This window comes from Phalacrocorax carbo, chromosome 5 (assembly GCF_963921805.1).
Source record: "Phalacrocorax carbo chromosome 5, bPhaCar2.1, whole genome shotgun sequence".
In the NCBI taxonomy this organism is placed as follows: domain Eukaryota; kingdom Metazoa; phylum Chordata; class Aves; order Suliformes; family Phalacrocoracidae; genus Phalacrocorax; species Phalacrocorax carbo.
Window position 1 is genome coordinate 51,708,682 of NC_087517.1, and position 12,800 is coordinate 51,721,481.

General features: G+C 44.7%; 2 protein-coding genes across 7 annotated transcripts in view; one reads left to right on the forward strand and one right to left on the reverse strand.

Moving 5' to 3' along the window:
* On the reverse strand, window positions 1-4,799 carry POLR2L (RNA polymerase II, I and III subunit L). Of its 2 annotated transcripts, none has more exons than XM_064452460.1 (3): window positions 4,657-4,799; window positions 4,057-4,164; window positions 1-466 (listed from the first exon to the last, which is right to left on the reverse strand). In XM_064452460.1, exons 2-3 carry the CDS (start codon window positions 4,149-4,151, stop codon window positions 358-360), a joined length of 204 nt encoding a protein of 67 aa, XP_064308530.1. In that variant the 5' UTR covers window positions 4,152-4,164; window positions 4,657-4,799; the 3' UTR covers window positions 1-357. The 2 variants fall into 2 exon arrangements, with proteins under 2 accessions (XP_064308530.1, XP_064308531.1); XM_064452461.1 differs by lacking the exon at window positions 4,657-4,799 and adding an exon at window positions 4,259-4,645.
* Window positions 4,800-4,879: 80 nt separating this feature from the next.
* The window catches only part of TSPAN4 (tetraspanin 4), a 462,762-nt gene continuing 454,841 nt past the window's right edge, over window positions 4,880-12,800 (forward strand). For 4 of the 5 annotated variants that reach the window (XM_064452457.1, XM_064452456.1, XM_064452448.1 and 1 more), the window contains exon 1: window positions 4,963-5,050. The gene's annotated coding sequence lies outside the window, so the exon portion shown is untranslated. Of the gene's footprint in view, window positions 5,051-12,800 lie in introns of all 5 variants that reach the window. The other variant, XM_064452454.1, reaches the window with a different exon arrangement.

Consider the following 12,800-nt stretch of genomic DNA (forward strand, 5'->3'; position numbering starts at 1 on the left):
TGTAGGAAGACTACCTTTATTTCAATATTTTTATGAAATGTAATAATTTTTCTATACGAACATTTATTTTTGCTGGCAGAAGCATCTAAAAAGTTCAGAAAATAACTCCACACACAGATTTAAAAAGAGGCATCCAAACTTTTAATTTCATCTCCAAATATTGGTTACGGGGACTTCATCTTTCCTTTGTTTCCTTGAAAGAGGTTAGTGGCTCGGGGTGGTATTTTCTGCAGAAGGTAAACATCTCTCAATGGCTGCACTACATGCGGCTTTCATCCTTTACTGCCTCAAGTCCAGTTTCAAGTTAAGAATTAGAGATATGTTCCACATGGCTTGCAGCAGGGTACTTTTTCCATTTCATTTCTCCAGGGGTGCATAATTCAAAAGCTTCTCAATCAGATCCACGTGGGCTAGGAGCATTCTGCGGCAGCAGTATCTCTTCAAGCCAAGGGCATCCAGGGCATCTCTATTAATGAACAAGAACAACAACAACAAAAAAAATGGATGAAGTGAGTCAGAACCACTTGTAAACGTTCCTAAGCAACACACTGATTACTTTGAGCTTAGTCATAGAGGAAAACTTGTGTGCAGTTCAAAGAAAGAAATAGAAATTTACATGTGGTGTTAATGTTCTTTTCTATTTACTGCTCTTGACAGGGTGTTTGCCTTTCTCTGGCCTGCAAGAGCATGTGATCTTCTGTTGAAGGTGGCACCTAGCTGACAGAACTACTGAACCTTCAGAGGTAAGCCTGCAGAACTCCCCTAGGAACAGAACCATAACAGACTAAATAACTCTTTGGAATTTCCTCTTCTGAACAACCACATTCGTGAGGGCATATCTGGTCATGAAACAGAAAGGTTAAGTGAGATGCAAGTATTTTGGTTTTGGAAATAAAATTTTAGTCTTCACAGCTGGAAAGAGACTTGAAATCTGGTGCACTTCTAACCTCAATTATATAGTTACAGTAACTCAGTCTTCCTTTTACAAACACCAGTCTCTAGAAAAGAGAGGAGCTGATCTGGTTAAAAATCTGATCCATCAAGAGGTGTGAACATAGTAACAGGAACACAGTTCTGAAACATGGGAAGTCATTTCCACTCCTCTTAAAATGCTGGACAGTCCACAATTACCTGTGCCAGCTCCAGCTCCAGCTAGTGGTATGGTAGATGGTAGCACGAAGGCACTAGACAGTCTCCTGACACACGAATAAGAAACAGCATCTCTGAGCGTTGTTGTCCACGCTATTGTTAGCATCTCTAAGCACTGTCACAACACATCGTTTCTGTAAACTGAGGATGATACTTGCCTACTTCACAACATAAATTTGTGATCTAAGCCATGTTAAAAGGGTGGGAGATATACAGAAACTAAAATAACTCAAGATACAAACTACCTCACATACGGATGGGATGCTAATACTGAGAAAGGCTAGAACCCTTTCCAGTTCCCATGTAAGGCGGCATTCAGTTATAAAACCTGTTCCCCACAAATACACAAATAAGGATGTGCAGACTGCTCAGCAAGAAACTTGTGTTTTACAGTCTTTCGACTTAATTCCTTCTGAGTGATTGCTTGAGATTCTTACAGTTGGGTAGAGAATGTATGAGTCATCCTAGCCTAAACCACTGCCTGTCCTCTCAATGGCTATTGCTCTCAGACATATTAAAGATAAGTGACGCTATCCAAGCTCTTCAGCTCCGACCTATTAACCATAAAGCCAGTCTGATACTCCTTCAGAATTTGATATTCATTAAATGACTGATCTCAGGTCTTTAGTTCTGTATGACTCAGTGCAACAGGCCAGCTTTTGCTTAAAACAAATAGAGTTTCCCAAAACCTGTAATTCTCCTGTAGGAAGAAGCTGATAAGATACTTTTCTAAGGTACAAATGACCGAAAGGAAGCCTCTGCCTAAGCTGGACAATAGTAAAAGGGTGTTTGGCTTCAAGCAGTACAGTCCAACTGCATGGAGTCAAACTCCAGCAGCTTCTCTGATGACGTCAATTAGTCCTTGTACCAATCAACAGTTCTTCAAGAGCTTAAATAGCAAGGCTATTCATTTTAGGACTAGCACTTGCAAAAGTTATTTAAGAGAAGTATATGAACAGTGTATTTTTTTAAAAAAGAGTGTTTATAAATACTATCACATGATATTTAAACTTTCCAAAACACTTGAACTAAAGCATCTGATGTCTGTTGATACCTGTTAATCAGGGATGCAAAACACTAACATTCATCACAACTTCAGAAGCCATACTATGCATTTCAGCTAAAACAACTTCAGCTGTACTTCCCTTTTCCTCTAGCTTCCAAGAACTTGTGGAAAAAGAGCAATTTTAAGGGACAAACAGAAAAGTGTGGGTGTTTTAACCACAAATTGTTTAGGCAAGTTTATTTCTTCCATTTTGTCCAGCCATTCCTTAAGCCACCATTAATAGTGATCCTGACACCGCACTGTAAGATTTTAACTGTTTGATATCTGTAAACTCTGCTTCTGATCTTACAATACCATAACTGTATTAGTTTGAACAGGCATCCCAGAATCACACCGGTGAAGTGACCGTAGTAATTGTTTTCAAGCAAGCATTTATCAATAACAATGCACATCTTCCTGTCCCACACAAAAGCAGAGGAATAATGAAGACAGGAAAAATATGAAAATGTAATGCTTGGAAAATATGTCAGAAGTGCTACCAGAATAGGTCTGATAAATTTCAGTATTAGTGAGATTTGATTAACAACCCATACTATTTTAATACACCATAAATGAAAGAAAAAAAAATATTTTTTTTGGCAGGAACTTTCCAAATACCTTTACTTTAGCAGCTGTAATAGTCCACCCAGCTATGCTTGACAGGTTCTGGGATGTAAATGTGCTCTAAAAAGACCACTCACAGAAGTAATGAGACTTAGAAATAGTACTGAATTATTTTCACTGGTTGGTTTTTAATGAAACTGATAAATGGTGGGGGGACAGGACATCTTTCCTCTGCAAACTCAACATCAAGCAGTGAAAAGCACAAAGAATAATCACAACTTCCACAGTTTAGATAAGGCTCAAAACCCAAGGCATTATTTCCCTGTTTGTTCTGTGCTCCAGGGTTTAACATTTGACAAAATCCTACCCTAAACTATAAAAATGTTTTCAGATTTACTTTAGAGAAACGGCAGTGAAATCTGTAATGTTAATATACATTCTTCTGATTGTTCACAGACATAAGTCCATTTAAAAAAACCTATTAGTAACCCTAACCATTTGAATGCAAAACAAATACTCTTTTCATTCTACTTCACAGTTTCAAGATCACTTGGGGAAGTCTATCAAACTTCTAGCCCCCTCACCCCCACCCCGAATTGTAAACATCCATGTTTTTTTCTTCTTCACACATAAGCTTCATGACAATGTAAACATTTCTCAAGAGTTACCTTCTCAAACCCTTCTGAAGTAGTCCCACCGCAGCTAGACCCTCCTTGAACTATTAAAAGGTAATCCTGGCTATGCAAAGCACGCACAGACTTCTTAAAATAGATTTGTTAGGACTATCAGTCAGGTACCTAGAGAGGTTAAAACGTCCCCTTCCCTCCTGCACACCAGTGCTTTCAAATAAGGTTAGCATTTCTGGGTAGCAAATATGAAACACTTTTAAGAAAACCTAAAAGGCATATACATTGTTAACAATGTTAGTTGCTTCTTACACTTGTAACTACTTCTTTCTGTCACCTTTAAAAAGAAGAACACATATGTGCCAAAGTTGACTGTACTGCTTGTTCCTCTCCTTCCCATTCCATAGCGAGTTCAAGATTTGAGACTGTTTTGGGTATAAAGGTTATGATTTCACAACTTCCATACTATTACCCAGAAAGATTCAGTCGGGAAATGCGTACTTTCTTACCTATTATAATTTCTAGCCTCTATAGTTAGCATCAGAAGGTATCTGTAGCTTTTAGCCTCTTTACAGGCACTTTGTGATGTCACGATCCTACACTTATGTATCTTATGCACTATGCAATCTCAACTAAAATCAGAGTCAAAGGACGTAGGGAAATGGTACCCACCCTTCCGTGTATTCTGCTTGCAGAAGGCCAAGATAGGCTTCCCACTTGTTTCCAACTATTTTGCCGCACGTGAAACATCTGACCGGGATGATCATTTTTGCACTGTAGCTGGAACATTAAAAAAAAAAAAAAAAGTATCACGTCTCTGCAAAATGCTTAAATACCCGATTCGAATACAGGAAAGGCAATTCAGAAGTTGTACATGTCTCCAAAGGCAGCTCAGCAGGCTGCGTGACGGTTAGGCGAGACAGAGGCCTCCTACGGAGGCGCGGGATTAGAGCGGCGCACGGCGGCTCGGGCCGCGCCTCTCCCAGGGCCGAGGGGCAGGCACGACCCTGTCCGCCGCACCGCGACCCGGGGCTCCCCGCGGGGCGGCGGCGCTCTGCCGGCGGCTCGGCCCCACGCCCGCCGGCTGGGAGGCCCGGGGGCCGGAGGCGCACGCCTGGGGGCGGCCGGGGGAGGCGGAGGCTGCGGCCTGGCTCCCTGGGGCGGGCCTCCCCGGAGGAGACCGGTGCCAGTTCGCCCGCGCACCCCGCCCGGAGGCGGCGAGGGAGCCCCAGGCCCCACCGCGGCGCTCAGGGCCCCATCGGCGGCTCCTACCGCTACGCCTCCTCCTCACGCCCGGGGCGGCGGCGGCGGCGGCGGCTGGGGCGCTACCACCGCGGCGGGGATATCCGCACCGCCGCCGGGACCAGCCGGCGGGCAGGAGGGCGATCGGCGCACCCCTTCTTCCGCGCGGGGAGGCGGGATGGTAGCGTCCGAGCCTACGGCGTCCCGGGCGGCTCAAAAGAGCGTGGAGGAGGGGGGGCGGGCTTGCTTTCGCGTTTCGCGTGTGGCGCGGCGGGAGCGCGGAGCGGCGGCACCGGCCGTGCGAATAACTGAGCGCGGCGCCCGCCCCTACTCCTCCTCCTCCTCGTTCCCAGGTGGGTGGGCACTTGTTGCATTGCGGGAGGGCTTTTACAGCGACCAGACTTCTCATCCCATCCTGGCTGAGGTACCAGAGCCGTCCGGGGCGGGAAGCGCAACTGGTGGCTGCAGCGCAGTAGCCGCCAGCCCTGTCAGGGCGGGGGCGTGATGGGGACCCCGGCGGGCAGGGCTGTGGGGTAGGGTCGGGGTACCGGTACCCCGCGGCAGCCGGCCCGCTCCCTCACGGGCAGGGTCGTCGGTGTCCTTCGGCGCCTCTGCCGCCGCGGCTGGAGAGCCCGTCCCGGCAGCAAGCAGAGCCCCCTCCCGCCGCGGCGGCTGGTGAGCGGCTGCCTGTGGGAGGGCGTGAGGGGATGGGGGGGACGGGACGCCTTCCCCCCCCCCCCCCGCCCCCGGTCGGCGCGCGGCGCTTGGGCCCCCCGCCCCAACGGTCGGCGTGCGGTGTCGCTCGCTGCCGCCTCGCGCCTGTAGAAACGCGTCGTTGCGGCTCGTTTTGGGGCTGTTCACCCGCTTTTCGTTGGTCTCCCTTAGGCGGGAGCGGCTGCCGCCCGGGTGCATAACCCGCTCCCCTCGCCCGCCGCCCGTCCCAAAGGGTCCTTGGTTTTTTCCCTCCCGCTGTTCTGCAGAGCCCAGACAGCGTTTATTTCTTTGGAGGCAAACCCGCCCTGGAGTCCGTCAAGTGTGGGGGCGATCGTGGCTGCGGGTTTGTCGAGAGTTTTTAAACTCCGGGGTCAGACCGGACTTGACGCTGTCCCGTTTAACTTTTAATCTCTCTGGGAGCTGTGCGTGGCCAACATAAGAGCGAAGCGGCTCGACAGAGGCACACGCTGCCCTTGAGGTATCGCCTCTGCTGCCCAGGGGCAGTGCCGTAGGCGCAGCCTGCAGGAACACGAGCGTTTCTCCCGGCGTCAGAGGGACAAGGGAAGCTCCCCTTGCTTGGGAGGCAATGCTTGCTTGCAGGCAAAGCAGCCGATTTCATTGGGCACCCCAGGCCGGGGGAGGTTTGGTTGCAGAGGATAATGTATCTTGAAACTGTTTACTAGTATTTCGTTAATCTCAGGATTGGGGAAGCATTAGGCACAGACTAGGTGTGTTTAGCAAAGGCAAGCATGCTGTGATGGCTACAAACTTCAGGGACAGACACTGCTGTTCTAGAGACTCTGGGACGAAGCATTAGTCTGAGCACTGCCAGTCCTTATTTTTCTCTTCTTACAGTGTTAGCATTACACTAATTGTCCTTGAGCAGAACAGAAATTCGCCAAAAGTGTTTTATTTTCCTGCTAAAGTATCTGTGAGTTGATACAGTGCACAGCACAGAGCCATTACTGTCAGGCATATAAATAATTGTGCCTTAATGCACAGCTTATGTTAATACGTCTTTCGTGACTATTTTTTGAACGACTGGATTATTGACCCTCTGCACAGAAATGCCAGACCTAACTTGAACTGTAAAAGAGCAAATAGTTTTGTTTTAACAAATAAGGGTTTGAGGCTGTTTGAAAGCATTTTTACAATTCTGATTGCTAGCGAAAAGACAGTAATTTTTGCAGTCCCATGAACAATTATACGCAGTTGTGAATGGAGTGAATTGACTTGGCATGGAGGGTAGATGAACCTCCTGCGATCTCTAGATTATTATCATTATTGTTATTGTAGGCCAGCGGGAGCCGAACTGTGTCTTTTCTTTTTCTCCTTTGATTTCTTTTTTTGGTGGGTTGAGAATTTGGAGATTGTGCCTTGATGCATTTTCAGCACCAGGGCTCCAAAGTAATTTTCTTACTGAACTGTGCAGTGAAAGGCAGTTGTGTTTGGAGATGGAAATTTGCAATTGGAGTGAGAAAGAGGGGTTGTCACAGGGGCTTCATGGCAGAGCCACATCATGAGATGTAGGTTAGTGTCTTACGGCTGCCTTGTAGAAATATGCTTGCTTATTTCTTGAAAGCAAAACTGAATTTTAACTTTCAGATCTAGTTCTCATATCTGACTTTGCTTAGCATCTTTTTTCAAAGAAAAATTTACTTGGCTTTTCCTCACAGTGTTACTTTAACTTTGTTATGTCTTTTCTGGATAACCCACTTTGGTTGGGTGATGAGCTTAATGAACTAATAGGTCTTTTATGACTGTAGCTTCTTTGATCCTAGAAAATGTAAGGATTTTTATGATCTATGACCTGGAGAGACTGCTACATACTGAGAACACTGTCTACTCAGCTTCGTGCATCCTCTGCTTAATCTGACTGTTTGCCAAACCACAGAAGTCTGTTTAAAAGAGTTGAGGGGATGCGTGCACATGTGACTATTAGGAATTGGAGTCAGTGTTTTATGGGCTGTAGTTCATGCTGACTAGGGTGACTCTGCAGAGTGACCTGTTTGTTGCATGCCACCTTTCAGCTTTTTCAGGTGAGCTGGGTGCTGCAGACACTCAGCTGTTGCAGTTTAGTATTTAGTCAAATTTGGTCTCTTCAACCATCCTTCTGAAGAGGGATGAGGATGGGAAGAATTGGCAAATTAGGTCTCTTTAAGCACCCTTGAAGAAGAATGGCAAGAATTGGAGTCCTATTTCCTAGAACTAATCCTAAAGCTGCATGGGTCTTTCTCACAATAAGTTCTCATCCCATTTCTGGTCTCTTGCCATCTTCAACAAGCAGTGGTCCCCAAACTGCTGATTCTTTGGACCTTCAGACAGCCTGGTGGTCAGGAAACCCATCAGAGCACTCCTCAGCATTGACCAGAAGAGGCTTCCCTAGAAGTAACTGAGTTGAAGCAAGTTTGAGAACTGCGGAGTGCTTTTCTGATGTGCTTCTGGAGCAGCTTCTGTCGTGTGAGGCATTGCGGATAATGTATCCCACAGTATAGGACTTCTTCCTGTGATCTGAACAACTTTTGAAAGCTGACAGTGTTCTGTCCCACCATCACTGTTGGGTGAGACTTGTTTTTGGCTTTTTTTTTTAGACCTACAAAATGCTGCTAGACAATGACTGCTCCATGACATTGTTATTGATGAGTACTGAAATCCTAGACTGGTGACTGAGTAGATCCTGCTTCCTATTCTCCCATCCACAAAATGTAAGGGAAAATATTGCTGCTTGTTTAAAAAACAACCCAGAAAAAAGTCAGTTAAGTGAGCTGCGTGACTGAACTACTCTTAAAATACTTTCATAGCTTGAGTGGCCATCTGACCTCCTGCAGCTCATGTTGGCAGATTGTGTCTGTTGTGACCTGTCTCTGTAATTAGGGCTGTATGAAGGAGTTGTGGGATCTCTGCACTTGTACTGGTGGCATGAGAAACCAGTGGCTGAGAATTTTTTTTTAGCTCTGTGGGTTGCAGTGGGTCAGGTTTAGGTGTTGCACCCTCATGAGTCTGGAGACTTTTCACCTTTCACTGTTGTTCCTCTTCTTCTAACTTTGCTTGTTTCTGCATACATGTAGATAATCACCAGACATGAAGACTTGGGTCTTTTAAGATCTGAATTGCCCGTTAGGTAGCAGTTGTACTCAAAGGTATTTAAACTCAGGACTTTTTAGAAGAACTTTTCAGTGAATGATTGTTTTGGTACTATTGATCACGACTTGCAACCTTCTATAAACCTGTGACTAGTCCTGTTGACTCTCGAGTTAAAAGCTCTGTTTCCTGTTGCTTCCTGTGGTCATTTAGAGAAAGAATGTTACCAGTTTTTGTTCCTTCCCGAACTAACACCTCAGAATTGTATATGTGATTGCAAAAGTTTGTGGTGCCCTATTCAGTGTTGTACTCCTTGGATATTGACAAAGCTAGAGAAGAACCCTAAGAGAAAAAGACTTGCATGAATCTTGAAATGAATGATTAAATAAGATGTTAGGAACAGAAATGTGACATGGAAAACATAACTAATAAGTATGTAGCAGGAGAGAGAGAGAGGGGCAGATAAAAAAACCTAAACCAACCAAACAAAAAAAACCCCAACCCCAAACATCCAAGATGAAGCTTGGCTGCTGTTTTCTCAGGCACATTCTCCATTCCAAGTCTATTAAATCCTGCAGGTTTACTGTTGGGCTTTCTCTAGTCCTGGTTAACTACTCAGAAGTGTGTAATTCATCCTGTTCCACAAAAGGAAAAGTGGCTCCCTTGGGAGCTAGCTAGTGTGACTCTGGAAGGACTTCCCTCCTTTCCATCTAAAGCTTGCAGGCTCAAGAAGCAAAGACTAAGCTGGAGTCTTGATTTGTTTTCGCCTTGATTTTTTTGAGTGGGTGGCTTTCTGCCTGATTATATGCCCTCCTCCGTCACAATTTGATATAGCTTTATATGTAATGGTAGGGAGGTGGAGAAAGCCAAGAAGGAGAGGCAGGGATGATGGAAGGAGGAAAGACTTGTCTACTCTGTAGAGCTTTGCATTGTTTAGTTGCCCTGCATGCTGTTTAATAGTTGCTCAGGCCCCTGGATTCAGTGAAACAAATACAGAAGCTGCTAAACAAGTAGAAATGAAGAGAAACCTTGCTAAGCTGGGGATGTGACTGCAGCTTCACTCTAATACCAGACAAGCCTGATGCTGCTGATTTCATTAAAAGCAACAGTCAGGGCCTCAAAGCAGGGTTTAATACTTGCGATATATTTTTTTTTAAATATGCTGACCTTATCTGGTAAGCCTGTAATATTTGTTGCAATGAAGAGCAGCTGCTGCATAAATACATATATAATATCAGTTGCCAATTCTGAAAGCTGTGCTGAGACTGTGGCTTGTTTGAAGTGGGGTTGCTATTAAAAGGCAGGTGGCAGGATGTTTATTTTACACCTTGTTAATTGCTTGTTTTTCCTGCTGTAATTGGCTTCCTAATGGGGGCAGAATGCACTTGGTTTTGCACACAAAGCTTCATTAGTGACAACCGATGGAAAGGATTCAGAGGGTGGGATTTATATGAAATATATATTGAGTAGCAGATGTCTCTGCTAAAGAGAGTATATGAGGAAGTCCTGTAGATGTGTCCAAAAATGCAAAGTTTTTCTGTAAAACGATTTAAGGTGTCCTTGTGTTAGATGTAAAGATCACTGCCTATTACTTGAGAAGGGGGCAGAGATTTTATCTTGCTGTTGTTTTTGTGGGACAGAGGCTTTGTTCTGCTTCACTGGGCAGGAGTTAGGGTGCTGGGATGGTGCTCTGTACTTGGTACTCTGACACTGTACGTAGATCATTAAAGATATCTTTAATGATCCCTGTGGTGTCCCCAGTGATTGCTCCTGCTAACGAACTGGGAGGAGATGGTGAGCAGTGGTGGTGTTTAGTAGCTTTCTAAGATTTGTGAATTCTCCCCTGCTGCTTGTGTGTGTTAGTGCTTTTTCAGGTGTCCTCCCATTTGCACTGGGCCCCTGGGGACAGGGCATTGCTATGGAGAAGCATAACTGGACTTTCCATGTTTTCAGGGTGTTCCTAGTTATGTTTAGAAGTGAGCTGAGGTGTTGCTCTGGCTAGGGGTGGGTGCTCCACAAAGGTAGTTCTTGTTTTAATAATGACTTTTTTTATGTAGTGTAAGGTCCCTTAATGTAGGAGACTGGTCTAAGAATTGTCTGTGGATGGTCATCATGATGATCATCAGACACCATTGTGTGTGATGCCATGAACAGAATTTTAAGCTCTTCAGTTTAACCTGCTATTGTACCTGTAGAGGTTGTTGTAGGTGGCAGGTGAGTATAGTTTTGTGTGTATGTATGTACATGTATAAAATTAATAAAGAAAAGGTAAGACAGTGCTTCATGGAAATAGCTTATCATCCTTAACTCCCTCTACCTGCCCCGCTCCCCCCCCGCTTTTGTTTTTCAAAGCACTGAGATGGGATTGGAAAATACACTTGTCTACTCCTTCACTTCTCTGCTTCCTCAGATGTCAGTATTTAACTAGTTTAGGACTGTTTTTATCTGTCATGTTTGTTCTCAGTAAGGTCACTTTGAGGCAAAAGTATAATATTTGCCAGACTTGGATTGACATATTTTATAAGGAAAAAGCCCTTATTACATGAATCTATCACAGCCTAATTGACTGTTTCATGATGGGGGGTGGAGGGGAAGTAATATCCTGAGGCAGCATTTTAATCAGAAAGATCACAGGAGCTGCCCATCAGCTCTGCTCTTCCATGCAAGTGTCCTCAGATGACAAAATAATCCCCTTTCTTGGGATAATGCTTTTAATTTCTGCAGAATCTTTACTTCTGGAGTAAAGGATGGACTGTGAAATTGAGGTGAGGCCAGGACTTGTCATTTATTAATGCTTGAAGGGAGGAGTCCCAAGGTGTTACTCTTCCATGGTGAAAGCAAATTGTGCATTCCCATTTTGCTCATAGATGAGCTTTTGTCTCTGATGTACTTCCTGTCTTTTGCTGGGAACTTTTTTTCTCTGGGTGTATAAGCAGGTCCTCTTCCATCAAGACTTATCTCTCTTTAAAGAGACTGCAGCATGCCAGTCCTCTTGTCATAGTTTGCCCTGGCATCTTTGAGTCTCTGAACTCCAATGAAAAGGAATGGGGGGGATTTTCTAACTTAAATATAAGTCTTATCTCTGAGGCTCTTGTAAGTGTTGATGGATGTATTTGGAACCAAGAATTAAGGAGCAGGTTCTGCTGAAAGGCTGTCCGTTGTGCCTTCTGGGGGTGCTTATGTCTGGATTTAAACTTAATGCTTGGACTTTTCCTTCCATCTGTCTTCTGGCTGGTCTTGTGTCTTGCAGGCCTTCATGGGAGTGGGAATAAAAGATGGTTGTTCTAAGTAGCAGCAAAGATCCATCTTGCTGAGTACATTGTCTCTGACAGTGGCCAGCAGTGGCTACTTAAAGAAGGTAAGCTTAAAGCAAACATGCAGTTGTAGTACAGTGGGATGCTTGCAATTTGTTTCTTGAAAACCTGTAACTGTAGCCTTGTTCTGGAACTGACTAGGTAGGGAAGAAAATGCAGTTTTTCTGATTAAAACCACTTCCTCAGCTTGGGCATGTCAGCTTGTTGTGTCCAGATTTAGGTGCTGTGTATGGAAGCTGTATGTCCTAAACCAGCTCCAAAGCTGCCCCTGCGATATGCTGCATCCTGGTGAAAGACAGCTATTTCTGGAAAAGTCCCTGTTGGTGTGCAGAGCCTGAGACCTCCCAGTGTATGGGGCTTTCAGTGTTGGCATGGCAAGGGGGACAGAGTTGATGTGTAGGATATCGTGTTACCACTCAGATGAGTGGGCTGCTGTGCACAGATCATTGTGCCATCCACAGGGAATGTTCCATTGCTTTTGTTTATTGAGCTGCTGTTTTTAAAATTAAAAACAGCCAAATGTTTCATAAATTATTAAGAGGCACTGCTTTAGCATCTCTCATCAGATTAAGTATGTCACTTTGTGTGTCCTTAGGGTGATGAAGCCAATCAGCTTGGTCGTTCTCTCACCTTAAGGATGCATTAAGGTGACATACTTCATCTCGCAAGGGATGCTGAAGCTATCACACTGCAGAAATGGTAACCGTAGGGGTCCTGCACTTTAACTGTGGATTCTCAAATGAAATTTTGCAGAAACAATACAGTTTGCTTTGTACAAGTGAAAACCTTTTTGTTAGAGAAGTGCTTCCTGAAAAAAATATTGAGGCAATACAGTGGTAGACATATGCACAGTGACTTCTCTGCAGGAAAGAAAGAAATTATGGCATGTTTTGTATGAAAGACCAAGAACAATTATGTTTCAGTGGGTGAAGGGGGAGAAGCATCTACATTCCTCGAATTCTTTATGAATATGGATTTCGCAGCTGTTTTGCTTGCAGGTGAATTTTTTTATTATTCAAGAGCCAGTTCCAGCATTTTAATCAAAACACAGTAGCACTAGAGTAG

What these genes read in the sequence shown, in the direction of transcription:
- POLR2L (XM_064452460.1), bottom strand. Translation starts at nt 4,151, where the DNA reads ATGATCATCCCGGTCAGATGTTTCACGTGCGGCAAAATAGTTGGAAAC. An exon ending in CAAGCAGAATACACGGAAGG is followed by an intron (nt 467 to 4,056) that starts GTGGGTACCATT and finishes GTTCATTAATAG; the next exon opens with AGATGCCCTGGATGCCCTTG.